This window comes from Pseudogymnoascus destructans (assembly GCF_001641265.1).
Source record: "Pseudogymnoascus destructans isolate 20631-21 unplaced genomic scaffold scaffold_11, whole genome shotgun sequence".
Lineage (NCBI taxonomy): Eukaryota > Fungi > Ascomycota > Leotiomycetes > Thelebolales > Thelebolaceae > Pseudogymnoascus > Pseudogymnoascus destructans.
The window spans coordinates 540,900-564,970 of record NW_020167530.1 but is presented as its reverse complement, the minus strand read 5'-3'; the positions used below and the strand labels follow the sequence as shown (position 1 = coordinate 564,970).

Below are 24,071 nucleotides of genomic sequence, written 5' to 3'. Positions count from 1 at the left end.
AAGTTCATGTGGCCCCAAGAAAAGCAATTGATGTAAAGTCTCCTTCGTTTCCACCTGACGCCGATCTGCCATGTATTGACCAGAAACGCTGTTATCTATCTAATTGTACACTCAAAATGAGCACTTCCAGAATATCCATGCTCCGTACTTCTTCTTCTCCTGTCCCCCATCCGCATCCAACCCGTCTAATCTTGTCTACCCTTCAGTAACCTCTTCGTCACCTTGTCCTTCTCGATGATGTATACGTGTGCTCCCCATCCAGACAACGCATCTCTATCCACCGCATTCAACAACGCCTGCGAAATCGTCTCGAACAGGTCCTCTGGCTCCTACACCACTCATTAGCACACATCCCTCCCTCCCCCTTCCCGTCTCCGCAAACATACCAAATCCGGCTCCCACAGCCCCTCACAAGTTCCAAACAGCTGATCGCTCGCCGTGCCCGCCACAATAAAATCCTTCGCAAAATCAATACACCCAATACTATCAAATCCGCAGATAAACGGTATCCCCGTCTTGGGATCCAACCCCGCCACCACGGGGCTCACGAAGAAGGGCCCAAAGCGCTTCTCGTACAGCGACGAGCTGACGAGGTTCGCGAACGTCGAGGGCGCGATGTTGCGCTCCTCGCGCAGACGGTACATGTTCACCTTGTACCGGAACAGATCAGACACCGTGGCGACGTCGGTGGCGAGACCGGTGAGCCCGAGGTAGACGTCGCCATAGTTGAAGACTTTGGGGAAGTTGTTGGAGACGGTTAGGGATTGGAGACCCAGGCGCAGGTCGCACGCGATCGCGACGCAGTCTTTGCCGACCATGGCGACGCAGGCTCCGCCATCTGGGGGAGGTTAGAGGAGGGGATGGGAAGGGGTGGTTGATGGGGGAGGACGCACTGATGGAGAATGGGGAGCTCTGGGGATGGGGTTAGTAAGTGGTTGCAAGGTGGTTGGTTGGGGAGGTGGTTTGGTTTGGCTTACCATGACTTTGATGTGTTGGCTTCACAGTGTCTGGGGTGTTTTTATATCGGTGTATGAGATGAGGGTCCTTGGAATCGTTCGTCGTGATGCTTTTTTCTATGTGTGGTGGTTTGGCTGGGCTTATGGACGGATTCGCAAGGTAGACACGGCTACGCGTAGGTGGAGCTGCGGTGGACGCTTGAGCTTGAGACGGCGAGCCTCACCCCAAATACGCTCGGACCAATTAGGTGGATGGTTACGTTTACTGTAGGTGCTGCAATGGCCTAGAGGCAACATTCCTTTGTACAGATCTGAAATTCCCTTTTCTACTTTGGTAAACTACGAGTTCACTTTTGTTACCTTCCCAGTCTCGTTATTTCATTGCCTATTGCGCTCGAATTACCGACGTCAACTACGAGTTCCGTGGTGATTCGCAGTTTGAAGGGTTCATTGAATCACCCCGCGATGATTGCTTGATAATAAGAATATCAGCGAATCCTACGGAAATCACCCACCACAAGACCCCACGAAGCTCCCTCCCCTCTCACGCATTTGTATATATGAAGTCTGCTTGATTCTACAGCATCTACACTTGCGCCAGCCCTTAAAAAGGCCCCAAATAGCCTACCCATTCCATAGGACCTATACTACAAGGTCCGAGAGACAGCTTCGCAGCCATGGTAGCCCATGTTGTGGTGACGGATACTGGGCTTCAACGGTATCAGATCAAGGTGGTCCCTGAGACACCCATGAGCGATGTCCGAAACCAGGCTTGTACAAGGTCCAAGTTCGACCCCAGCAACTACGGGTTGAAGTAAGTTGGACCCCATTTCACATGATGGCTACAGGTTGCTAACTGTATTCAAGGCATAATAACAAGCCAGTTGACCTCTCACGAACATTCCGACAATCAGGCCTCTCCTCCGGTGCAAAACTCGAGCTCGTCGTTGCCTCAAAGTCCCCATCGGCCGTGGCAGTAGCATTACAACTCCCCGATGGGACTCGCCACACGGATCGATTCCCAAGTAACACCACCCTATGGCTTATATTGAGGAAATTCGAGGCGAGCGATACCAAAAACCTCAACTTCACGGCCAGGAGCATAGCCGATACGGCGGCGCGCTCGAGCGGCAAGATCCTCTATGAGATGCCAGTTCTGAATGTTATGAATAGGGAGTTTGGTACCTTTGTGGACTTGCAGAAGACTCTGTCACAGATAGGGATTAGCAGCGGATCGATTTTATTACGTTTAAGCTACCGACAGACGGAGACGCCGTTGGAGGTAGCTACGGCAGAGATAGGCCAGTACTTTAAGGAAGTCGAGGAAGCTGCCCAGAATACTGGGGCGACACCTTCAACGGAAACAGCTACTCCTGCTGAGGATGGTACAATAACCGATCAAATCGCCAAAGTGCAAGAACCTGGCCCGCAAACACCGTCATCGCAGACGTCGAGTTCGGTGTCAGGCGTGGCAAAACCAGCGGAGACCTCAGTGCCTGATGAGGGTGTTGCTGGGCCAGGACAGCGTATGATTTCGGTCTTCTCCGCTCCTACGTCAACCGTCCCCCGAGCAGCTCAACAGGAGTTCAACGACTCCGACTACGAGCCCAGCGTTGCTGATGCCAAGTTGCACCAGTCTCGCCTCTTGAATAGGACACAGAACAAAAGGCTACTATCGGATGCAGAGCAGGAAGCTCTACAACGAGAGAAGGAGGCAAAGAAGTCTTCGGTTGTGGAAACAAGGGTTAAAGTCCGATTCCCTGATCAAACAACTGTCCAGTTCCCCGTCAATGCTACGGAAACGGGGGCAACGATGCTCGAGTTTGTTAGGGGTCTCATCGTGGCAGGGGACCAGCCATTCTCGTTGATATACAAGGACTCGAAAGGCCAGATCCATAGTGTGCCTGATAGCAGCACAGTGCGTCTGATCAAGGACCTGGGGTTTGAGGGGCCGACACTGGTTACATTTACTTGGAAGGATGAGGCGGGCGAGGTTGCGAGGAAGTGGCCGATACTCCAGCAGAAGTATGCTACGCAAGCAAAGCCTGTGCAAGTACCAGAAATCCCGAAGGCACAGGGGGGTGGAGGCGGCGCTGCTCCAAAGCCGAAGGAGAAGAAGGCCGGTAGTGGGAAGTCTACGGAAGAGAAGCTCAAGGGCTTCCTCAAGGGGTTGAGCAAGAAGTAAGCTGTCAGTCTGTCGATGCTGGCATGATACACGGCGCTTTGAGGGAATTGCATTGGTATTAGTCAAGAGGCTCATAGCGAGGCGTTTCAGAGGTATATAATTTTAGTATGAGTTTAAATGTCACAAATTCACTTGAAGCGTCAGGCCATAATAAGTCTTGCAAGTTGGTATCAAGTTGTGATTCATTGCCCGAAACCTCGGTCGAGTTGCCAGCTATATATTGGTCCGGCTTTTTACTCTCGCAGAGATTTTCATCCAGCCATGCATTGGCGCCCATTGTACACCATCACACCCTGTCCCAAACTTCCCAAACGCACCATGATGCATTTAGTGGGCGGCACGGCGGGACTCGGCGATGACACCCTGGAGCTCATCGACCTTGGCCTTAGCACGGCCGAACGTACCGAGACGCTTCTTTGCCAGCTTACGGGCACGCTTGTCCTTGCTGTTGCGGAGGAGTTCGATAACGCGGCGCTCGTATGGGGCGAGGCTAGAAGAAACATGTTAGGAAAACTGCTTCGGATATTCAATGGAACGGCGGCGGTGGTCGCATACCCAGAAACCTCCTTGACGATCTCGCGGACGAAAGCGGTGCGCTTGCTCAAGTGACCCTTGGTCTTAGATGGCTTCGCGCGGACAGCACGACGCTCGGTTTTCTAATTCGCAGAATGATATGTTAGCCAGGTCGGTCCATCGCCTTCCTGTTCAGAAAGGGATCCTCCAAGAGGTGAGACGTACGTGGCCCTTGTTAGGTCCGACGGCAATGCCGCTGCGTGGGGTCTCTCTGGCCATCTTGACGGAAGGTATGTCGAGATGCTGTGTCGATGTTGTCGTGGATGGTCGTGAGGCTTCGCGAAAAGTTCGAGAAAGCGAATTTCGACTGTGTGCGCTCGCTTGGGCAAATGTGGGTCACGTGTTCACTTGGCTGTGGCCTGTGCAATTGGACCAATTAGCGGGCTTTGCTGGTGCAGGAAGCCACGATGGGGCAGAAAAGTTTAAATGTGGCTCACCGCCTACCATGGAGGGGTACCTTGACAGCGACATCAGGGTCTCCGTTTCCTTTTTCGAGGGAAGCATACTCGGAATCTATCTGTTTCTGGTCCACGTCTCAGTCCATTTCCAAGTCGTTGGGTTGGCTTTAATTATTATCCAAATTGTCCGTTTATTGTGTCTCAAAAAGCCACAATGTCTGCACTTCAGGCTATCAAGTACACGCGGGGCAAGTTGGAGGTGCTCGACCAGCTGCGATTGCCACATGAGTCTGTCTATGATGACGTCTCGACATGTGAACAGGCTTTTGATTGTATCAAGTCTATGCGTGTTAGAGGTATATTTGATGAATCTAGAATTGGAAATACTCAAACTGATTGCATTAGGTGCACCAGCAATTGCAATTGTAGCCGCTTTGGCTTTGGCAGTTGAGTTGGAGAACGCCGACCTCAGTAGCTCTCTTAGCTCCGTCTATATTTACATACTTACCTCTTCCAGGTCAATCGTCCGTCGATGGGCAGCTGAAATATGTTCACGACAGGCTGGACTACCTTATGGGTAGTAGGCCAACCGCTGTTGACCTCTCAAACGCCATCAGGCTCTTGAAGATGACGGTCAACGCAGCGGCGATTGCGGAAGCAGATCGCACTTCGAACAAGACTGCACAGCCAGATGCTGCCGTGATCAGGCAAGCATACATCAAAGCCGCGGAGAAGATTCTTGAGGATGACCTTCAAACGAATCTGGCCATCGGCAGGTACGGTGCTGAGTATCTCAGACGCCAGCAGCTGCCCGTTCTATCGCCAGAAAACGACGTCGACGACATTCGCTACTTCACCACCAGCCCCCCCGGAACACAAGGAGCCCCCGACAGAACCTACAGAAAACTCAGCGTCCTAACCCACTGTAACACCGGCTCGCTCGCCACCTCCGGCCACGGCACAGCCCTCGGCATAATCCGCAGCCTCCACAAGATGAACTACCTCGACCACGCCTACTGCACCGAGACCCGGCCCTACAACCAAGGCGCGCGCCTCACCGCCTTCGAGTTCGTCTACGAAAAGATCCCCTCCACCCTCATCACGGACTCCATGGCCGGCGCCCTCTTCGCGCGCCTCAAGGCCGAGAAGAACATCTCCGCCGTCATCGTCGGCGCCGACCGCGTCGCCCGCAATGGCGACACCGCCAACAAGATTGGCACCTACTCGCTTGCCGTCCTCGCCAAGTTCCACGGTATAAAATTCATCGTCGCGGCTCCCACGACCAGCATCGATCTCGAGACCGTCACGGGAGCCGATATTGTCATCGAGAATCGCCCCCAGAAGGAGCTCACCCAGATCAGCGGCGCGGTGGTCGATAAGGAGGGGAATGTGGATGTTAATGACACGCGCCGCGTCGCTGTCGCGCATCAGGGGATTGGTGTCTGGAATCCGTCGTTTGATGTCACACCGCATGCGCTGATCGATGCGATTATCACGGAGAAAGGGGAGGTGGTGAGGTCGGCGAATGGAACGTTTAGCTTTCAGCATATTATGCCGGCGAGGTGGAAGCAGCAGGTTGAGAAGACGGAGCCGGTTGAGGTGGCAGCGTTGTCGGGGAAGGCGTCTATGGCGGACTCGGAAGAGGGGACGCAGTTTAAGTTGGAGCTTGTGTGAGGGGTGGGGTGGCTGGAGAAGGGGGTGGGATCAGCTATGTGGTGTTTTGGGGTTGGGGCGGGAAGTCAGGACTTCAACATTCATGACTGATGAGGTAGAATTAGGATTAAACGGTATGTATATGGTTTAGGTGGTAGACAGATAGACTACTTAATTTCAGAGATATTCCATGTCGTGCGAGGATATAGACAAACAAGTTTATTGATTAATACCCAACAGCAATATCTAGCAAAGCTGAAGAGCTTTCTACCCCCGCGCTCATCCGGGAGCTTTGTACACAAATACTAATTAACACCCCTACTCAAACACGCCCTGAATTACAATCCAACAGTAAAATTCCGAGTATTCCACTCCAACCGGAGGATCCAGACGCCATGCCACGCTATGCAGAAAAAAAAATGCAACACTCAATCACACCACGCCAAACTCTCCCCACTAAGAATGCTCTTCAAGATCACCGCGCCCACCCCCCCCTCAACCGCCCTCTCAATCTCCTGCTCGCCCACACAACTCCCCACCCTCTTCTCATCACCGCTCCCAACCCCGCCACCAAACCCAACCTTCCTCCCCCGCTTCGTCGGGGTATTCGCCATCACGAAACTGCCTGTCCGTCCATCCACTCCACTAACCAGCGAGAGCGTCTCCAAGCTGCCCACCACGTCGCGGAACTCGGTCGAGGTGAGGGGCTGCAGCACCGAGTCCGCGCAGCAGAGGTGGCAGTATGTGTCGTAGAGCTGCTTGATGGTTGGCGCTGCGTTGGCTAGTTTGGAGGGCGTGGCCATGATGTTTGCAGCTGCAGCGCGCTTGCGGCGCTCGAGGGCGACGAGGGCGCAGAGTGCGGCTTTCTGTTGCAGGTTGAGCGTCTTGAGGCGCGTGGAGACGCCGTTGGAGAAGGCGGCTGCGGTGACTTTGTTGAGGTGCGCGATGCTTGCTCGTGGGGCCGTCTCGACGGTCAGCTTGGCGAGGGAGTCGGCTATTAAGCTCGATAGGTGGCGGGGGCTTTTCGCTGGAGAAGGCATGGCGACGAGTGAGGAGAGGTTTGGGTTCTCGGCAAGGATTTTCTTGGATGGTGAGTCGGGGACTGGGGCGAGAGAGGCTTGGTGCTTGGCTTTGGTTTCGGTCTCGATAAGGTCTACGGCGCGGCGGCAGATATCAAATGCTTTTCGGAGGTCGCCGGTTTGGGCGGAGACTTTGCGGGAGCATAGCTCGATAGCTGCTGGGTGTAGGAAAGGGATGAAGTCGGATGTTGCGCTGCCAGCAGGGATGAGGCTCTTTAGGCGTGTGGTAATGATAGATTTGATTTGAGCAGCGGTGTAGGGAAGAAAAGGGAGGAGGTTGGGCTTGAGGTTGCGGGCCTTGAGGCGTGGGAGGAAGCGATCGGTAAGATCCAGCGCGTTGGCAATGCCGACCAGGATGAGGTGGGATGAAGGCTGGAGGGCCCACTCGAAGAGCTTGTACATGCACTCCAGGTCGAGCGTGACGACATGGTCAATCTCGTCGAGCGTGATAAGATACATGGCGTTTGTCGGCTTGCGAGGTGCAAACATGCCTTGGAGAGTTTGCAATTCCTCGCCTTCGATGACTTCGATTGGGCCACACAGTGACTCCAGAAGGACGCAATATAGGTCCTTGGAAGATTTCATCGACATGCAGTTGACGTATGCTTTCTTGAGCACTTCGTTCGCTGGTATCTCGGCAACCACCTCGTTCACCATGGCGCTCTTGCCGGTACCGGGAGGTCCACTGACGTATGTGCAGCCACCGGTTGTTGTGCTGATGGAGGTATTGATGAAGCTGGACAGCTCAAGGCGCTCCTCTTGGCGTCCAATAAGACGGCCAGCATCGCTGCTACGCGTGAAAAGTTGACGTGCGACATTGTAGATAGTCGAGGACGATCCGGATGGAGTAGATGGTGTTCGAGGAGTGCGAGGAGTTGCTGCTGTGCCCGTAACCGTGACACGGTGCCTTGGTGTAGTGGGTACCTGCTTCGAAAGTGCATCCCGATGCCGAGGGGTTTGCGGCGTATTAACCTGGATGACCTTTGTGTTTTCGTCTGCTTCGAAAGACTTGACAGTGTTGAAGTGCTTTTTTATTTGCGTTGGCTGTAGCACGGCTCGCGTTGCTGCTCCATTGTGCTTGCCTGGCGAGGATTTTAAGGATACATCCGAGCTGATACTGCGCGCCTTGGCCCGGGTCTGTCGCGGGGCAAATAGGTCGTCGTTCTCATCAGAGTATATCACGGTTGCTGCTTGCCTTTTCGGACGAGGAAGTGCCGCAGGAAGAGCTATGAAGCCAGGTCAGTATGTTCATTGGGGGTGGTTGACGGCGGGTCGTTCTTACCAGCCTCAACAGAGCTTCTCGTGCGCTTGCCCAATACTGATGAAACCATGACTGTGGATTGACGGCAGGTGAGAGGAAAAAATTATAGAGGTGGCGGATCGGATGTTGAGGAAGTTATGACTGAGGTGTGAAGGAAGTTCGAAGATGAAGGTGGAGGACATAAGCTCCTTCTCTGCATGCACGCGAAATACTGAGGTACTTGGTCCAAGCCGCGACGCGACTTTACGCGCCGGGACGCGTAAAGTGGCGTTTTAGCGCGGAACGGCAGTCGCAGTCACCACACCGCGCACCACAACGGGCGTTCAGATCACGTGATCAACACTCGGTACCATCGCGATGTTTTACTTTACTCTTCTTCTTAGGTCATTCCTCTCCTACATATATTTACAGCTTACAGTATTTTCTGTTTATATATTGCCTGTGCGCATACATACTATGTCTGCCCAGTGCTTTCACTTCTTATCTCTACATTAACGACCCTCGTCGCCTCCACCTCCATGAGTACTCGACCTCCGCCGCCGATAAAGTGACGAGATGCATCATCCTTGCACGCACATCAACTCCGTATCCGATAACCGCCGACACAGCCTCGTCGATGCCCAGGCGATTATGCTCGCAGGTGTTTCGATGTTGTATGCAGGGAGTCAGCCATCGCCACCCCCATGGAGCCAGTTACGCTGCCAGGTTATGGTGGACACTGCGACCCCAGGTCTTGAATTGCCTGGTGAACAATGAACAACCCCTCAGTGTCGTCAGCAGCCAGCGTCGTAAGCCTTTCATACACTTCTCTAACTGATAATACTGAACTCCTCCTTGCGCTCGCACTTGCACCTTGGATGTGCGGCAATTCAACCGCTCACCATCAAGCATTTTGCCATTCTGCACATCTTCATTTAATATCAAGTCACCTAGCATTTATAGCGCTTCGATAGCGGCAAAGCGATTCCAAACTACTTCAAACCTTTTGGCTCAGTATTCCCCATGTGCTCCTATATTTTGCATTTACGCGCTGACTTTCATGGGTGTGGCTATGTAGCTTCAACCCCACTGGCTGTGCTGTAGCCGCCCAACCACATCTCCAATCACCACCAGGAACTGACCCCTCCAGCCCTCAACCCCCAACTCCATGTAATGGCTGTTCGCCCCCAAATCTGAACATATTTGAAAAAAGTCTATTCTGTTTCATCTCGTGCAATCTACAAACAGTGCCCGCCTGTCATCGCTGAGCTTGCTGCCCATCTTACCTTGTCGCGGGCCTCAACTTCGGTCGCAGAACGATTACTATTTCTCCATACTCGGTATTCCCGCATTGCTCAGATACCTCTCTGTCTGTTTTAGAATCGCGCTGCCGCAACCCAGTCTTTGCTTAATCGTGCGCCGTGCGTCTCTAGTGGTGCCGCTGTGAGAGCCGCAGCTCCCCGCCTTTCAGTAACAATGGCCGCTCGTCGGGGACACGGAGATGACGAGCTTTACCTTGAAAGTCCAAATGGTGGCGGAGATAGTCCAACTATTGAGCCATTGAGAATCAGCAAACCGCCATCTACAAGCCCGCCTCGAGCTGGCTCGGCCGGTCCGAGTCACTACAATTACCCACTACCGCAGCCCTCGAAGCACTCTTTTCCCCTACCACCGGGAGCTTCCAGTTCTGCCGCACCTCTACCATATCCGGATGATGAAGGGACGTTTCAATATCCCCGACCAGCGGAACAAAAAGTCTATCGTGCTCCATACCCAGATGACGGCCGACAGAGCCAAGGCTCCCTGCATCAATCAACCACATCCCCGCCACCAAGAACAAATTCCAACGATCTATACGATACAACTCTGAGATTAGGGGCTAGTCCTACAGGCAAGAGAGGGCCTCGTTTGGCAGAGAGGCGAGGGACAGCCCCGAAACCACTCCCAGAGTCGCCGGGCCCCGACGCCCCAGACAAAGAGGGGCTCTTCGCACGAGCACCACAAAGGCCACCCAACACAATGGCAGCACAGGGGCAATCGTACCCACAGAATGAGGGGCTCATTGCACCCCAGCCTACAAAGCTCGATCGCTTCGACTCGACCGCCTCTACATCTACAACGAGAGCTTCAAGAGGGTCTCCTGCCCCGCCAGAGACACCAATTGTAGGCCCAGGAGAGGCCGGTGGGAGTATTGAGGAGCGCTACGCAGCTGCAGGAATTTCTGGCACTGCTACTTTAAGCAGCCTCCAGGCTCAGAACGCCGCCGCGGCACAGCGTCGAAACCAATATGCGCCTCCACCAGTTCCCCAGATGCCCATGTCTCCAGCATTTTCTCCAGCTCCGCAGCAGCCACAGCAGCCTCAGCCACCCATGTCACCAGCGTTCTCTCCGGCTCCGCAGCAAAATCAGGCTCCGGCGCGTCCTTGGACACCGACGGAGTTACCGGCAGACCAATCTCACGGTGCGCCAACGGTTTACCAGGGCGCAAACCAAGTCTCGTCGCTGCCTCATCCAGAGCAAGCTCGACAGGACTCGGGTGGCCGTGCATCTAAACCACCAAATGCGCTGGAGCAAGATTTCCAGCGAATGCATATGTCGGCTTCGCCACCCCCGGCTTACTCCAGTGTCAGTCACGGAGGGCCATCAAATGGTACTACAGCTCAAGGATATCCCAATGAAAAGGCTGGTGCAGCTGGTGCAGCTGGTGCGGGGGCTGTTGCGGGGGCTGTTGCAGTAGCTGCCGCAGCCGCAACGGTGGCAGCAGCAGCACCGAAAAAGACTGACTATGCTCAGCCATTGGCATCTCCTGCTTTGCAGCACCCAGGACACCCGGCATTCGCAAATGACCCGAGGCAAGAACAAAATACTCCAGTTCAGCAATTTGCGAACCCTGCTCCATTCACGGGCACTATAGGCCCAGCCTCACCGCCCCCGATGCCCGAGGGATGGATCGCTCATCTAGACCAGAATTCTGGCCAGTACTACTATATCCACCTCGCAACTCAAGCCACGCAATGGGAGTTCCCCAAGGGACCAACTCCACTGAATCATGATGTTGCACCTCTATCTCCAACAGCCTCAACATATGGAAACCAGCTAATGTCACCGGGGCTCATGTCACCAGGCCTTAGCCAATTTGGAAAACAGCCGTTGGGATCGCCTGGTCTGTTCCCGCCGCAGACACCAGGGTATGCGGAGAGCATAATGAGCAGCATGTCTCAAGCAACGACCGCAGGGGGATTCAGCGGCCCACCTCCAAGTGCTGGTGTTGATATGTATAAGATTGCGCCGACGAATGGTGTATATTTTGGTCCTTACCTGAAATACATCAACATGGATATCGAAAGGGGGATATGGCTCGGATCTATCATGCTTGTTACCGACGGCCCACAACCACCAACCATCCATATTCACCAAAGTACTGATTTGTCTTCCAATCCCAGACAGCTAAAGGCAAATTCGATATATACGCATCAGCGATGGGTCTTTTATCGGTATGATATTGATCTCCAGATGGGTGACGGACCTGGCGACAAATGGACATATGCGATCACGTCCCATCTAGGATGCACACGCTATGAATTCCTGGTCGCTGGCCGCTACGAAACCAACTGGCGTTTCATTGCTCATTCTGGTAACGATTTTACCATGAGCACCAATGCAAACGAGCGAAGTCGCCTTGGAGGAATCGGGTTCATGTGGAAGGATATTTTACAGAAGAATGTCGAAACCGGCGGATTCCATGTACAGCTTGGTCTCGGTGATCAGATATACGGCGACAGAATATGGAAGGAAGTTCCGTTACTGAAGCAGTGGCTTGGTCTGCCTGGAAAGGAGGCTCGCAAGAGCACTCCATGGACAGCAAAGCACGAAGAGGATGTCTCACATTCCTATTTCCATTATTACACTAGCCACTTTGACCAGCCATACCTGCGAGAAGCATTCGCCCAGATCCCGCATGTCCTAAGCATTGATGATCATGACATGTAAGTTTCTAGTCCCTCTTGCTTATTACGCACCTAACATTCCTAGTTTCGATGGCTTTGGCTCCTACCCCGAGTACATGCAGGGCTCGCATATGTTTAGGAACATCGGCCGCATTGGCATTGAGATGTACCTCCTCTTCCAGCACCACACAACCCTCGAGCTCCTACGTAATGTCAATGACGATATTGACCTATTTACCATTACTGGCACCGGTTGGCACTTTGTCAAATACCTTGGCCCAGCCGTCGTCGTCATTGGGCCTGACGGCCGATCAGAGCGTACCCAGCAGCAGGTGATGGCTGGACCAACATACCAAGGGATCTTCCCCAAAGTCGCCACACTTCCTCCATCAGTCCAGCATTGCATCTGGATGGTCCCAGTTCCGATAGTGTACCCACGCCTCGAAACAATGGAATCTCTTGCCAACACAGTCGCAACAGGAAAGAAAGCTGTGAACACCACCTACAACCTGTTGGGTAAGGTGACGAGCAGCGTTGCAGGTGTCGTGGGTGGCAAGGAAATCGTTTCCAGCGGCTTCTCACAAGTCAAGAAGGCCGTAGGAAAGTCCGGCCTTATGGGTGGTGTGCTCAACAGCTTTGGCGATATGGACATCATCGAGGAGCTGCGTGACATGTGGACACACGATTCCAAGGACCTGGAGCGCACCTACCTGATCCGCACGCTACAAGGCATCGCACAACAGAAAGGCATCCGGATGACCTTTCTCTCTGGCGGTATGATATCTCTTCCCCCATCAATAACTCCACACTAACTCACTCAGACGTCAACTGCTGCGGCGCCGGTCTCCTCCACGACCCCAGCCACCCCAACGACCACAAAACAATGTACCAAGTAATCTCCTCCTCCATCGTCGCCGCCCCCCCACCCAACTACGTCCTCAAGATGCTCCACAACACCAAAGCCCTCTACATCCCCGCCAACGGCCGCCGCTCCAACCACGCCGCCAGCGACACCAAGGAGGACATGATGGAGATCTTCCAATCCGAGGTGAGCGGCGCGCCGCGCGAGCTCAAGCGCCTCATGGGCCGGCGCAACTACGTCGCGTTCGTGGCGTATGACCCGCATGATCTGAATATGGGCATGAGTCAGGCGGGTAGTGTGCACTCGGATGGGCAGGGACTGAGTAAGTTGAGCTTGGCGGTGGATTATGTGGTGCAGGGGGATGGGGCGTTTAATGCGCCGACGAAGTATGGGCCGGTTATTATTCCGAGCTTGGAGTTTGGACGCTGAGGGGGTATGGGATAGATGGAGGGGGGAAAGGAGTGGGTTGATGATTGTGATGTGCGGCATTTGCGGTGTTTGTCATTTAGCGTTGATAGCCTTTTCTATATCTCTGGCATATTATTTATACCTATCTATCTACCATTTTTAAGACAACTCTCATGATTCTTTTTGTCCTCACAACTCCTCCTTGAGCTACGCTCATCTCGGGAGTTCTCCAATTATTATTGTCCCGTCCTCGCCCCGTGTTCCTTTTTTCACCCCTCGGGCATATTAAGCTAAAGCATACTCCCCCGCTGCAGTCACAAATCAAACAGCGCCTTGACCTGCTTGAAGCAGTCATCGGGGTCAGTCACGCTGTGGCCGATCGTGCGTGGGTCCTCGTAGATCTCGTAGTCGTTGCCGCCCTTGTACGTCTTGTCGCCAAAGAAGTGGATGGTGGTGTACTCGACGCCATCGGGCTTCTTGGCGTCAGCCTCGAGGTGCCCAAGGCAGTAGGTCTTGTCCCAGCCGGTGGGGAAGACGTCGAAGGAGATTTGGCCACCGATAGAGTAGCTGTTTTGCAGTTGTTAGAGCTAGGTCGTGTGAAAACGCTGGATTGGATGGGGAGTCTTACGTCAAGTCAATATCCGCAAACTTCTCGCGCAGAGCGTTCACAAACGTCTCGCGAATCTTATTCTCCAGATCATACTTCTGATACTCATTCCTCTCCTCCGTACTCGCATTACGCCCAATGGGGCTAACATTGATCATCCCATTCCTGAACTCGACAAACGTGCCCCTCTTAATCGGAATATCCAGATCCGCGATATAATGCAAGATGAACTTGACCAGCTCCTTATACCTGTCCTCGCCAATCCAATTGATGAAGCTCTGGCTCGGCAGCAACGATCCCAGCTTGTACGCCGTCAACCCGTTCTCGGGGAAGCAGAAGTCAAAACGTGTTGTGACGCTCAGAGACGCCGTGCCCAGCTGCTCTTGCTGCTTCACGAAGTCGGAGCCGCCGACGTAGCCGATGGCGACTTTTTGGCGCAGGTCGGCGAGCATTTGGATCATATCGGGGGTGCCGACCTTGGAGGGGGGTTAGTTGGGAGGGGTTGGCGGTGGGGGGGGGGCTTACTGCGCGCGCGGGGGTGAGGGTGTTGTCGACATCGAAGAGGACGATTGTGTTCTTGATGGGGCGCTGGTTGAGCGGGGGGTAGGTGACTGGTTCGGCCATTTTGATGGTTTGGAGGGGGTATGGAAGGTAGGAGGGAAGTAATTGTTTGGGGGGAGGGAATGGGCGATTGGGAGAGTATAAACGTGGAGGTGTTCCCCTTCCAAGAAGGCGGTATAGGTGGGGGGAACTATTTCGGGAGCTAAGTGGTCGTCGCCAGTCTATCCGCCCAGCTTAAGCGAGCGTGGATGAGGGGTAATTTGGGAGACAAATACAACTGCAAACGTCAGGGGCTGGGATTTATTTTCTTGGGGAAGAGGTACGTGTTTCTGGGTTATCCAAATATAAGAATTAAGAAGGTTATCGTGATAATATATGTATTTTTTAGTCTCGTCAAAACGGTGATGTATTATCAATTTTTTTCATTTCTTTAATAACATCATCTAGCCCTGATTGTGGCCAAATCGCAAGGACAAACTCCTCTTTTTATATGCTATGCACGCATATCCATAAATCCCTATGACACCCATAGAAAAATCATGGAAGATCACGTCTTCAGCACCATCACAGTCATCACGTCCGTAATCGTCGTCGTCGTCTAAGAGGATGCGCTTGGCTCAAGAGTTACACCGCTACGTCATTGTCAGTACATGCAGTTATGGTTGGGGAATTATATGACTTACGCAGCAATGGTGGCCCATCCGATCAGACGCCAATGCTTCTCAATACGTCTCGACAGGGCAACCTTCTCTCCGGTGTTTGTGCATGCTGGGCTGGTAAGGACCAACTTTGCGGCATCCTGGCGAACAGCGACAACCTTGGCACCAGTGGCGGTGGATCCAATGTTGACCATGAGAACCTCGTTCTTTGCCAACTTGGCGACCTTGGCCTGCTTGCCATCTGCGGTCTTGACACCGAGGAGACGGCGGAGTAAGTAGTAGTTGACCTCGATCTCGGTGTAAATATCCGGAAGTCTGCCCTTGAGACCCAGCACGAAACCGACCAGACGATCGGCACGGCACAGGGTAGGGTCGATGCGAGTACCGACACCAATAAGTCCACCAGGAACGGCGTACTTGAGCTCGTTGTTTTCGGAGTTCAGGGTGACGATCCTGCTGAAGATAGGAGTGCACTGGATAGCTCCCTTATCATCTCTTGTGACGATTCCAGGACGGATCTCAATCTCGTCACCGAGCTTGATAACACCGTGAAGAATAGATCCACCAGCAACACCACCCTTAAGCTCGTCAATCTCGGCGCCAGGCTTGTTGACATCGAAGGATCGAATGATGATCATTTGAGGATCCTGGGAGAAATCACGAGGTGGGACTGGGATTGTGGAGACAATCGCCTCGTTAATCGCATCGATGTTGAACTTAAGTTGGGCGGAGATGGGGATAATTGGCGAACGGTCAGCCACGGTTCCACGGATGAACTTCAGGATTGACTGGTAATGTTGCAGGGCGCCGTCCTCTCTCATTAAGTCAACCTTATTTTGGAGGATAATAATCTTGTCAAGCTTCATAATCTCGATGGCAGCCAAATGCTCAGACGTTTGTGGTTGAGGGCAGGTTTCGTTTCCTGCGATAAGAAGGAGAGCTGCGTCCATGACAGCGGCTCCTGACAACATAGTGCTCATGAGAATATCGTGACCAGGGCAATCGACGAAACTACATTTGTTAGCTATTTTTTTCCGCCTTAAGAGTATGCGTCGCAAACTTACGAGACGTGTCTGAGCAACCTGTATGTGCCTGGGCATCCTTCCCTCTCGCAAGGGGGATCCACCTCCTTCTCACTCTTGTAACTCCTGAAGCATCCTGGTCTCGGGCAGTCCTCAAAGTCGCACTTGTAGATCTTAGCATTCGCGTAACCGAGCTTGATGGTAATGTTGCGCTCCAGCTCGTTCTTGAAGCGGACAGTCTGGACACCAGAAATAGCCTTCACGACCGTGGACTTTCCGTGAGCGACGTGGCCAATGGTTCCAATATTAATCGTTGCCTGGCGGGCAATAATCTCTGGGGTCAGAGGGGTGAGGGACTTGACATCTAGGTCTTTTGGCTCGGTCTGCGGTGGGAGGGTCGGGCGCACAACTACTGGTGGGTGGTCCTTTACTGTTGTGGGCTTCTTGAGGCTCGACTTTAACGGCATATCGGGGATGTTGTCATTGTCTTCCACATCATTCGTAGCCCCTAGGTTCGGGGAACCCTGCTCGGAGCCCGAGTCGGACTCCATGTCATTTCCAAACTTGTCACCTTGGGTCGCCATGATTGCGCTCCGCTAAAGGTTTCGCGGTTTCTTCGATGAGGTACAGTGACTGGTGTTGGAGACGCGTTTGTAGGTGATCTTATGGTGTATGTTCAATATCCTTCGTCGATATATGAACAAGGTAGTTGGTAGTTGTTTCGTGACGTTAGATGGGGATTCAATTTGGGAATTCAATTTAGCAACGAGCCTCAGAGAATTGTATAAAGTTTCCCACCACGGTGACTCTTCTTGGTGGGGTGAACTAGCCGAATGTATCTCGTAATGGGCACGTGACTGGGTAACGTCGCTGATGGCCCTCCGAAAGCTCAATTCAACGATATACATCCCACCTTCTTTTATTTTCTTTTATTCAAGCTTGATTTAAATATGGCGCAAAAGTCGATTACTGGCGCCCGGGTTCTGCCCCGTTTTCTGCTGCCACAGCTCAGCTGGCAGGGAAGGGCAGCCACAGTACAGCTTCCAGTTCGCAGCACGTCACTCTTTGTGGCATATTCGACAGATTCGTACGGCCAGAACCGCCGTAGCACGCCCATAACTGCGCGAAGATCTATGTTCCAAACGAAAGATGGTGCAGCTATTACTCAGAGGTTGCCAATGCGCCGGGATTTCAGCTCGTCACCAATGCGCCAGAGAGATTACCACTTTGACACCCTCAAGTTCGTCAAGCGTTTGAGGGATGAGGGGTTTACTGAGACGCAATCTGTTGCTATGATGAAAGTCCTAAGTGACGTTATAGAGGAAAGGTAGGAGCCCAGCGCAGCCAGGTGCAAGAGTATCTCTGACATATGACAGCATTCAAAATCTCACGCGAACCATGGTCATCCGCGAAGACCAAGCGAAAGCAACCTACACCCAGAAAGTCGACTTTGCAAAGCTACGGTCAGAGTTGCTGTCTGCGGATTCGACAGAAGAGTCGGCTACGAAAGCAGCGCATGAGCGGCTGACGAACGACCTTGCAAAGTTCAATAACAAATTGCGAGATGAGATAAGCAGGACGCAAGCGTCAGTTCGACTGGATCTGAACTTGGAGAAGGGCAGGATAAGGGAGGAATCAAATGCCCAGGGGCTCAAGATTAAGGAGACGGAGACAAAAATTGAGCAAGAGGTTGCTGGACTGAGAGAAAAGCTTGAGGGCGTCAAGTTCCAGACCCTACAATGGTTGATGGGAGTGGTTACTGGTTTCTCTGCTTTGGTTCTTGGTGTGTGGAGATTGTTGATGTAATATTACGGTTTATAGCCTCAAAAATATACCCGATTCCCAAAAACTTTACGTAACCATGCAAAGTTGCGAGACTAGCCAGTGGCTTTTTCTGGAGAGAGGTGCAGACATATCTGCGAAGACCCGCGAAGGGCGCTCACCGATCTTTATAGCTATCAACTCGACCAACAACTGCCTCTAGAGAAAGGCGACCATGCGAGCATCCCCCGTCCTTCCCGCGCAGTCAAGCGCCTTGCCGTTAACCCCAAATCCGTTTTAGCAGTCACGTCACTCCCATGGCTAATGAGCAGCTTGCTCATCTCGTGTAGATTATATATCGCAGCTCTGTGCAACGGTGCCAACCCACCGTCCGCTCGACCCATGGGATTGCAGCCGTTGCGAAGTAGAAACTCGACCAGCTCCAAAGCATTGCATCGAGCAGCACGTTTTACGCGACCGGATGCGCTGAAGTTGCTGATTGACGCTGGTTACGATGTCAATCTGAAGAGTCTCGATTGCGGATACACGCCGCTATACGAAGGTTAAGCAGGAGGCGCTTAGATGCCATGAAAGTCCCGCTCGACGGAGGTGCGGATGCGAATGCTAAGCTGGACAATGGAACCACCCTACTTCATGCCGTCGCCGCCGCCAAGGAGGTATTTGTTGATATGGTGCGGCTCCTCGTTGAAAAGGGTGCTAATACGGCAGCACGGGATGGCCGTGGCAGGAGTCAGTTGGATGTGGCCATGGCAGCGGGAAATTATGATGTTAAGGAGTTGCTTTCAGGAAAATTGGCCTGTTGGCTTACATGTAAACTCTAAAAATAACAGGCGCCTTAATGAGCACCTAGAAAGGCTGATAGGTGCAGGGAGGGGCTAGAGGCTGGTAAATGAGAATGATCGAAGTGAGCTCTGCACCCATATATATATACCCCGCACCTTTTTTTAAAAAATAACGGAGACTTATTTTGCTTCAGTCCCATCTGTGCGGTTAAAAAGGGGGATGATATGCGATGTATTTTGAGTAGTGAGGGCATAGTTGACTTAAATCGCTTTGACACTATGAGAAAGGACAGGAGAAACGGAAATGCCAAATCCACGCCAAGGCAGAGCATTCAAAAATAGCCCCCCCCCCAACCCGAACACGTCGACGCCCCGGGTCGTCAGAAATTGATAAATGGAGATGAATAACACTAGAGTGCTCCCTGTAGGGTTGCTTTGTTGCTATCTCGACACATCAATCATAATAGTGATGTATATTTGCAAAGGCTGAAGGGGAGGGTTTATACATCGACTAAGTATTCCACATTTACGACGTGTGATTTGAATGGTGAGCGAAGATAATTTAAGCTTAGCGACGAGAATTGAAGGGATTCATAGGTCGTATATCGAACAGCTGGAGGATCGAAGGATCGATCACGGCCCAAATGCAAGCACAGCAATGAAATCCCTTAAATAACGTAGAATATCCCTTCTCATTTCAATCATCACCTCCCCCCGCCCGATTCTTCCCAAAACTCCAACTTCAGACTCCCGTTACGAAAATGGTTAAAATGGCTCCTCTTAGAATATTCCAGTGTTCGGCACGGATCGTGTATGACCTGAGCTGATCCGGATACTGATCCGGATATATCCTATCCGCCATAATTATGATCTATCCGTACGATCTGAGGATATATCCGGATCTTACGGATAATGCCAAGAATAGCCAAGAGTAGCCAAGGCCACATAATAGACGTAGAATTGATTCTGTAATACTGGTTCAAATACCATCGTAATGTGACGATTACAGTAAAAATGAGCGACTTGAAATTATCAGATTTGCCGTCAGATCATGAGAGCTATTCTCAAATAGAAGAGCTATCGTTACCACATCTTCCACCTCAACCTACCCCTATTCAGCCTTCAGTTGAAGCAGTTGACGTATCGATTAATATACCTCAACATCCAAGGGTAGTACTACCACCGACATCGTCGATTCACAAAGGGCTTATATCGTCAGGAATTACTTGATACTCGGCCTCCAACCATAAAAATGATATGCCTACAACCAGGCTGTGGATATTCACTACCGCCACAAGGATTAAAGCAATCGTCGACCGGTAATCTATGGAGGCATTATTCCTTAAAGCATCTAACAGTATCATACACCCTTAAAAATGAGAAGAGACAGCCGTCTAGTGCGTCAAGCAGTACATCATCGTTCTTCAACCCACGCCCATCAGCTCTACTAAAGCAACCTGGTAATCCTTCAAAGTATAAGGAGTTATTACTACAGTTCATTGTGTTGAATAATCTATTGATACGCCTTGTTGAAAGCTATTCATTCTGTGAATTAGTTCAATTCTTAAGCCCAACAACTATGGCAATATCAGCTCGTACGCTACACCGAGAACTACAGCGTCAGTTCTCATATCACCGAGGCCAGCTACAACTTGAGCTCCATTCTCATATTAAGAGAGGAGGCCGGATATCAATAACGACAGATGCATGGTCTGCACAGAATTATACAGACTATGCTGCGATTACTGCATACTGGATTAACGATAAATGGCAACAGAAATCTAAAGTACTTGACGTTGTACATCTTCAAGAGCCTATCCATAGCGGCGAATATCTAGCTCAACAATTAGCAATTGTAACGGGCGATATGGGTATTACAGGAGCTGTCTTTACCTGTACAAGGGATAACGCCTCAGCTAATACTGTTATGCTTGCGGAATATGAAAAAATAGTCAGAGACCAGGAAGTTACAACACAACAACCCTGGACGTTTAGAGTCAAGGAAGGAGATGTACGATGCATAGCCCGATTATTATTATGGCTGTTCAAGATGCTCTTAAGACTTTAAAAGCAACCCCTGCTGAGCAGGTTGAGAGTTATCAGTTGAGCAGGGAGCTGCGCGGATTCCAGTAAGCTTCGATAGTAATATTGAAGTTAAGAATACTCTTGGTAAGCTACGAAGACATATCTATGTATTCAGAAATTGAAGGCAATGGAAAGATGCTCTTCAAAAGCAGACTATAGCAGCTGGTCTTAAGAAGCTACAACTATCACTCGATATGCCAGTCTGGTGGAACTCAACGTATGAAATGGTTTCAACAGCTATTAAGCTACAGACGCCAATGTCATACTGACATTCGTTGCACTCAGTTTGCTATCAAACTCAAGAGCAAACTTAGAAATCTCCTCCTCAAACCTACAAGTCACCATACATATCTTGGCTTATCACACCAACAACAGAAGCAATACTACTCAACAATTGCTGCAAACTCTTCTACTACATCTGTTTATGCTACATACATCACAGCATATCATTTGGACACTCATTGAACAAGTTATTAAGAAAATCTCCTCCTTAAGGGGGTGGGCCAATACTACCACATGGCATATCTCTACCAACTAGAGGCCTAGGAACATGAACGATAGCTCTAGAAGCTTCTACAACCCTCTATGATTCATTACACGTCATCGCTCCTTAGTTACCCACAAGATTGGTTAAGTTATGACATAATTTGTCTATAGGTACTCTGACCTTGGACCTCCTTTTCACTTCCTATAGGCTAGGAACCCAAGAGATGGTTCTATGGGATTCTCTTACGTTCACTACATGATTAGCAAGCTAGTTGTGGGTCGCACTTGATTTCTAATACATTTACCAAGCCTGGTTAGTCATGGAAAGTCATGGAAAATGAGAGAACTACACTCCTTTGGCATAAATAGGATTGCCCTTTCCTTAAGAAAGGGCAAGCAGACAATACAGAAAATCGACTAGCACATACTTCTACGTCTTTTCCAAGCTTCCAAGCATTGATCTTGTTATTCTCTGTTTTTGAAAAGTCAGTGAGGTGCTAACCTCTGACTTACCCCTGAGTTCTCAGACTCAACATTTGTTGCAACTTGTCTAAACCACTTCACCACATCATACACCTGATTGCTGCGTTGTGGAATAGTCTAAGCTACAACCCTTTGGCTCTGTTTCCTAAGACAGTGTGTTGTCTTAGTAAATTCATCCCTTCCTTGGGTGGCTAGATTCTCATATCTGGTGCACCCACCATTACAAAACCGAAGTGATACACAGAGCTGAAACCTCAGCTCAGTACTCTGAACGACTGGGGAACTAGACAGTCCCATGGAGAAAAGTGCCATTTTGGGCGCAAAAGACTACCGTATTCCCATGGGATTGTCCGTTTCCCCCAACACCGTTGGGGGACCGCACCAATATTTCCAGACCAGACCGCGGTCCGGTCTGGAAATGTTCCGAACCGACGGTTCCGAACCGACGGTCCCCCGTGGCGCACACTAGCCATCAGTCTTTCAGACGTTCTAAACTATGTTTCGAACTACGCCTGTCCTCGCCTTTCCACTCAAGGCCATTAGGTGGTTCGCAGAGAATCTACAAAAAGAATCCTGAGGCACGGCTAGAAGCTGAGAGAGCTATCAAGGTCTTCTACGATGAAAACAAGGACAACCTTGAGCGTCATGGCGTCACTGATGCTTTGGTCAAGTAAGCCAATAAATCTTATTCACTGATCTTTACAGGAGGCTTACATAGTGACAGGGCCGCCAAGCACAATGATCCTCGCAACCCCGATCCGAAAGGAGATCACTGGACGGTGGAGCTATCAAAAGAGACTGGAGAGTTCGTTACAAAGAGACATGTCTACCCTGTGAAATAAGGGCTTTATTTACGGTCTCATCTGCCACTCTAGTTCAAAGGGCAGTTGGCTCTGGGGGTTAAAAGTAAGGAGATCAGAAGTTCCATGGAATTTAGAAAGGCATTCACAGTTTGTGATCATTGCGTAATAAAACCCATACAGTTAACAAATTATTGTATTCGTCTCTGTTCTTTAACTCGTTGCAATATGTACTTGAAGCGATCCAATGCTCCTGCCTCCATGGGAAAGCACTGTTAAAAGCGAGATTTATCTCTTTCCACGGCAAGCCTTTGTTCTTGAGGCATATGAGCTTATTGTCTTCTTGCTCCGTATATCCGAGGCGCCCACGCTTTCTCTGCTTCTGGAGAGCTGGCCGTGACCTCTTTGCATGAGATGCGCAAAGCCGTGGATGAGCTGATCTGCCAACTGATGCCCCGCTAGTCGTGGGATTTGAGAAGTCCAGGAGCCGGGTTGATCTATGAACGCTAGAAGAAATCAGTATTCTACTGGGCAACATGAGACATGACCTTACCAATTTTCCAGAAGGTTTACAAAATGGTCCTGTACTAAGCGCAAATCCAATATCCTCAGGTTGTTGGATCTCCTCTTTGAATTGGCCATCATCCATCAACCTCAACAGCCCTTGGGCAAAGGCAGGATGCACATTCCTCGGCCAGATATGCACCTGAGTATGCCCAATCTATAAGCCAAACGTTCCCCCGACCGTCGAAAATCATGTTCTGGGCATGCAGATCGAAGTGGCAAATAACAAGCTCTTGGAATTGACTCATTTTTGTTGGAGAGTAGGCCGTGGGCGCTGGGATACGGTGGTATTTGGCCCTATAATCCACTACGGCATCCCAGGATCTCCGACCGGTGCTGGAAACCACCACAGTCTCAACTGGGGTTTCAGCTCTGAAGCCACCAGAATAGGGGGCTTTTGGGGGGTCGAAGCAGAACCTCCGAAAGGCCTACAAATAGCCACGTAGGCCCATTAGATAGTGTAGTTAATCAATCGATCTTATTTTGCTATAGTAAGCTATATACTGTGTGAGAACTCCTGCCCCGTTGCGCCCGTGCGAAGTCCCGACCACTGGAGAAACCACACGATTTGTGTGTGATCCCGTACCACGGTACTTCCCGTTCCAACAATTTTCATCACCTGTTTTAATCACATGATATAATTTGAGTTGGACTGTAATTTTTGCCTTAAGAATTAGGCCACTACGTCCTGAAACTGATGTTGTCACGGGGTAGGTTCGTATGTAAAAGGCAGTAGCCCCATAGAATTCAACAAGTTGGTTCGCGCTCAGGAAATCACAGGATTCGTGCCAAACACTCATTCATCAACCTGTTTTGATCACATGATATATAATTGTCCTGCCGAGGTCATGGAGGTTGGGTTTCCTCAACGACACCAGAAATAACTACTCACTCGGACAGTGCCTACAACTGGCCATTTGCATTTCAGACTCCGAGATC

At 51.1% G+C, this 24,071-nt stretch overlaps 12 protein-coding genes across 12 annotated transcripts; 6 read left to right on the top strand and 6 right to left on the bottom strand.

Moving 5' to 3' along the window:
- Nucleotides 1–12: 12 nt before the first annotated feature.
- Nucleotides 13–1,194, bottom strand: PUP3 (proteasome core particle subunit beta 3). The gene is made up of 4 exons (XM_024468630.1): nt 978–1,194; nt 894–912; nt 387–838; nt 13–329 (listed from the first exon to the last, which is right to left on the bottom strand). Exons 1-4 carry the CDS (start codon nt 978–980, stop codon nt 186–188), a joined length of 618 nt encoding a protein of 205 aa, XP_024323928.1. The 5' UTR covers nt 981–1,194; the 3' UTR covers nt 13–185.
- Nucleotides 1,195–1,247: 53 nt separating this feature from the next.
- Nucleotides 1,248–3,285, top strand: VC83_05003 (uncharacterized protein). Its single transcript, XM_024468629.1, has 2 exons — nt 1,248–1,770; nt 1,824–3,285. The coding sequence occupies exons 1-2, from the start codon at nt 1,634–1,636 to the stop codon at nt 3,139–3,141; spliced, it is 1,455 nt and encodes a 484-aa protein (XP_024323931.1). The 5' UTR covers nt 1,248–1,633; the 3' UTR covers nt 3,142–3,285.
- Nucleotides 3,286–3,301: 16 nt separating this feature from the next.
- RPL36 (60S ribosomal protein L36) lies at nt 3,302–3,974 on the bottom strand. The gene is made up of 3 exons (XM_024468628.1): nt 3,880–3,974; nt 3,697–3,797; nt 3,302–3,631 (listed from the first exon to the last, which is right to left on the bottom strand). The coding sequence occupies exons 1-3, from the start codon at nt 3,931–3,933 to the stop codon at nt 3,469–3,471; spliced, it is 318 nt and encodes a 105-aa protein (XP_024323930.1). The 5' UTR covers nt 3,934–3,974; the 3' UTR covers nt 3,302–3,468.
- A 212-nt stretch (nt 3,975–4,186) lies between these two features.
- MRI1 (methylthioribose-1-phosphate isomerase) lies at nt 4,187–5,789 on the top strand. Its single transcript, XM_024468627.1, has 3 exons — nt 4,187–4,468; nt 4,518–4,583; nt 4,630–5,789. Exons 1-3 carry the CDS (start codon nt 4,327–4,329, stop codon nt 5,784–5,786), a joined length of 1,365 nt encoding a protein of 454 aa, XP_024323933.1. The 5' UTR covers nt 4,187–4,326; the 3' UTR covers nt 5,787–5,789.
- Nucleotides 5,790–5,934: 145 nt separating this feature from the next.
- CDC6 (AAA ATPase) lies at nt 5,935–8,264 on the bottom strand. Its single transcript, XM_024468626.1, has 2 exons — nt 8,127–8,264; nt 5,935–8,070 (listed from the first exon to the last, which is right to left on the bottom strand). The coding sequence occupies exons 1-2, from the start codon at nt 8,173–8,175 to the stop codon at nt 6,194–6,196; spliced, it is 1,926 nt and encodes a 641-aa protein (XP_024323932.1). The 5' UTR covers nt 8,176–8,264; the 3' UTR covers nt 5,935–6,193.
- Nucleotides 8,265–9,560: 1,296 nt separating this feature from the next.
- Nucleotides 9,561–13,322, top strand: VC83_04999 (uncharacterized protein; the record flags this gene model as incomplete). Its single annotated transcript, XM_024468625.1, has 3 exons — nt 9,561–12,070; nt 12,117–12,805; nt 12,853–13,322. The coding sequence occupies 3 exons, from the start codon at nt 9,561–9,563 to the stop codon at nt 13,320–13,322; spliced, it is 3,669 nt and encodes a 1,222-aa protein (XP_024323729.1).
- Nucleotides 13,323–13,470: 148 nt separating this feature from the next.
- Nucleotides 13,471–14,653, bottom strand: SEC53 (Phosphomannomutase). The gene is made up of 3 exons (XM_024468624.1): nt 14,434–14,653; nt 13,930–14,384; nt 13,471–13,868 (listed from the first exon to the last, which is right to left on the bottom strand). Exons 1-3 carry the CDS (start codon nt 14,530–14,532, stop codon nt 13,616–13,618), a joined length of 807 nt encoding a protein of 268 aa, XP_024323730.1. The 5' UTR covers nt 14,533–14,653; the 3' UTR covers nt 13,471–13,615.
- Nucleotides 14,654–14,829: 176 nt separating this feature from the next.
- On the bottom strand, nt 14,830–16,933 carry GCD11 (eukaryotic translation initiation factor 2 subunit gamma). The gene is made up of 3 exons (XM_024468623.1): nt 16,193–16,933; nt 15,153–16,139; nt 14,830–15,101 (listed from the first exon to the last, which is right to left on the bottom strand). The coding sequence occupies exons 1-3, from the start codon at nt 16,732–16,734 to the stop codon at nt 15,068–15,070; spliced, it is 1,563 nt and encodes a 520-aa protein (XP_024323735.1). The 5' UTR covers nt 16,735–16,933; the 3' UTR covers nt 14,830–15,067.
- Nucleotides 16,934–17,059: 126 nt separating this feature from the next.
- VC83_04996 (uncharacterized protein) lies at nt 17,060–17,965 on the top strand. Its single transcript, XM_024468622.1, has 2 exons — nt 17,060–17,477; nt 17,527–17,965. The coding sequence occupies exons 1-2, from the start codon at nt 17,101–17,103 to the stop codon at nt 17,954–17,956; spliced, it is 807 nt and encodes a 268-aa protein (XP_024323736.1). The 5' UTR covers nt 17,060–17,100; the 3' UTR covers nt 17,957–17,965.
- A 533-nt stretch (nt 17,966–18,498) lies between these two features.
- On the top strand, nt 18,499–18,791 carry VC83_04995 (uncharacterized protein; the record flags this gene model as incomplete). Its single annotated transcript, XM_024468621.1, has 2 exons — nt 18,499–18,730; nt 18,787–18,791. The coding sequence occupies 2 exons, from the start codon at nt 18,499–18,501 to the stop codon at nt 18,789–18,791; spliced, it is 237 nt and encodes a 78-aa protein (XP_024323737.1).
- Nucleotides 18,792–20,751: 1,960 nt separating this feature from the next.
- On the top strand, nt 20,752–22,610 carry VC83_04994 (uncharacterized protein; the record flags this gene model as incomplete). Its single annotated transcript, XM_024468620.1, has 3 exons — nt 20,752–20,843; nt 22,163–22,438; nt 22,493–22,610. The coding sequence occupies 3 exons, from the start codon at nt 20,752–20,754 to the stop codon at nt 22,608–22,610; spliced, it is 486 nt and encodes a 161-aa protein (XP_024323738.1).
- Nucleotides 22,611–22,856: 246 nt separating this feature from the next.
- VC83_04993 (uncharacterized protein) lies at nt 22,857–23,380 on the bottom strand (the record flags this gene model as incomplete). Its single annotated transcript, XM_024468619.1, has 3 exons — nt 22,857–23,074; nt 23,142–23,274; nt 23,303–23,380. The coding sequence occupies 3 exons, from the start codon at nt 23,378–23,380 to the stop codon at nt 22,857–22,859; spliced, it is 429 nt and encodes a 142-aa protein (XP_024323731.1).
- Between the last annotated feature and the right edge of the window lie 691 nt (nt 23,381–24,071).

What these genes read in the sequence shown, in the direction of transcription:
- PUP3 (XM_024468630.1), bottom strand. An exon ending in GGCTGTGGGAGCCGGATTTG is followed by an intron (nt 330 to 386) that starts GTATGTTTGCGG and finishes TGAGTGGTGTAG; the next exon opens with GAGCCAGAGGACCTGTTCGA.
- VC83_05003 (XM_024468629.1), top strand. Translation starts at nt 1,634, where the DNA reads ATGGTAGCCCATGTTGTGGTGACGGATACTGGGCTTCAACGGTATCAG. An exon ending in CCCAGCAACTACGGGTTGAA is followed by an intron (nt 1,771 to 1,823) that starts GTAAGTTGGACC and finishes ACTGTATTCAAG; the next exon opens with GCATAATAACAAGCCAGTTG.
- RPL36 (XM_024468628.1), bottom strand. Translation starts at nt 3,933, where the DNA reads ATGGCCAGAGAGACCCCACGCAGCGGCATTGCCGTCGGACCTAACAAG. An exon ending in TCGGACCTAACAAGGGCCAC is followed by an intron (nt 3,798 to 3,879) that starts GTACGTCTCACC and finishes TCTGCGAATTAG; the next exon opens with AAAACCGAGCGTCGTGCTGT. An exon ending in ATCGTCAAGGAGGTTTCTGG is followed by an intron (nt 3,632 to 3,696) that starts GTATGCGACCAC and finishes TGTTTCTTCTAG; the next exon opens with CCTCGCCCCATACGAGCGCC.
- MRI1 (XM_024468627.1), top strand. Translation starts at nt 4,327, where the DNA reads ATGTCTGCACTTCAGGCTATCAAGTACACGCGGGGCAAGTTGGAGGTG. An exon ending in CAAGTCTATGCGTGTTAGAG is followed by an intron (nt 4,469 to 4,517) that starts GTATATTTGATG and finishes TGATTGCATTAG; the next exon opens with GTGCACCAGCAATTGCAATT. An exon ending in GTTGGAGAACGCCGACCTCA is followed by an intron (nt 4,584 to 4,629) that starts GTAGCTCTCTTA and finishes TACCTCTTCCAG; the next exon opens with GTCAATCGTCCGTCGATGGG.
- CDC6 (XM_024468626.1), bottom strand. Translation starts at nt 8,175, where the DNA reads ATGGTTTCATCAGTATTGGGCAAGCGCACGAGAAGCTCTGTTGAGGCT. An exon ending in GAGAAGCTCTGTTGAGGCTG is followed by an intron (nt 8,071 to 8,126) that starts GTAAGAACGACC and finishes CTGGCTTCATAG; the next exon opens with CTCTTCCTGCGGCACTTCCT.
- SEC53 (XM_024468624.1), bottom strand. Translation starts at nt 14,532, where the DNA reads ATGGCCGAACCAGTCACCTACCCCCCGCTCAACCAGCGCCCCATCAAG. An exon ending in CCCTCACCCCCGCGCGCGCA is followed by an intron (nt 14,385 to 14,433) that starts GTAAGCCCCCCC and finishes CCCCCCTCCAAG; the next exon opens with GTCGGCACCCCCGATATGAT. An exon ending in TTTGCGGATATTGACTTGAC is followed by an intron (nt 13,869 to 13,929) that starts GTAAGACTCCCC and finishes ACTGCAAAACAG; the next exon opens with CTACTCTATCGGTGGCCAAA.
- GCD11 (XM_024468623.1), bottom strand. Translation starts at nt 16,734, where the DNA reads ATGGCGACCCAAGGTGACAAGTTTGGAAATGACATGGAGTCCGACTCG. An exon ending in AGGTTGCTCAGACACGTCTC is followed by an intron (nt 16,140 to 16,192) that starts GTAAGTTTGCGA and finishes TAACAAATGTAG; the next exon opens with TTTCGTCGATTGCCCTGGTC. An exon ending in GGATGGGCCACCATTGCTGC is followed by an intron (nt 15,102 to 15,152) that starts GTAAGTCATATA and finishes ACAATGACGTAG; the next exon opens with CGGTGTAACTCTTGAGCCAA.
- VC83_04996 (XM_024468622.1), top strand. Translation starts at nt 17,101, where the DNA reads ATGGCGCAAAAGTCGATTACTGGCGCCCGGGTTCTGCCCCGTTTTCTG. An exon ending in AGTGACGTTATAGAGGAAAG is followed by an intron (nt 17,478 to 17,526) that starts GTAGGAGCCCAG and finishes GACATATGACAG; the next exon opens with CATTCAAAATCTCACGCGAA.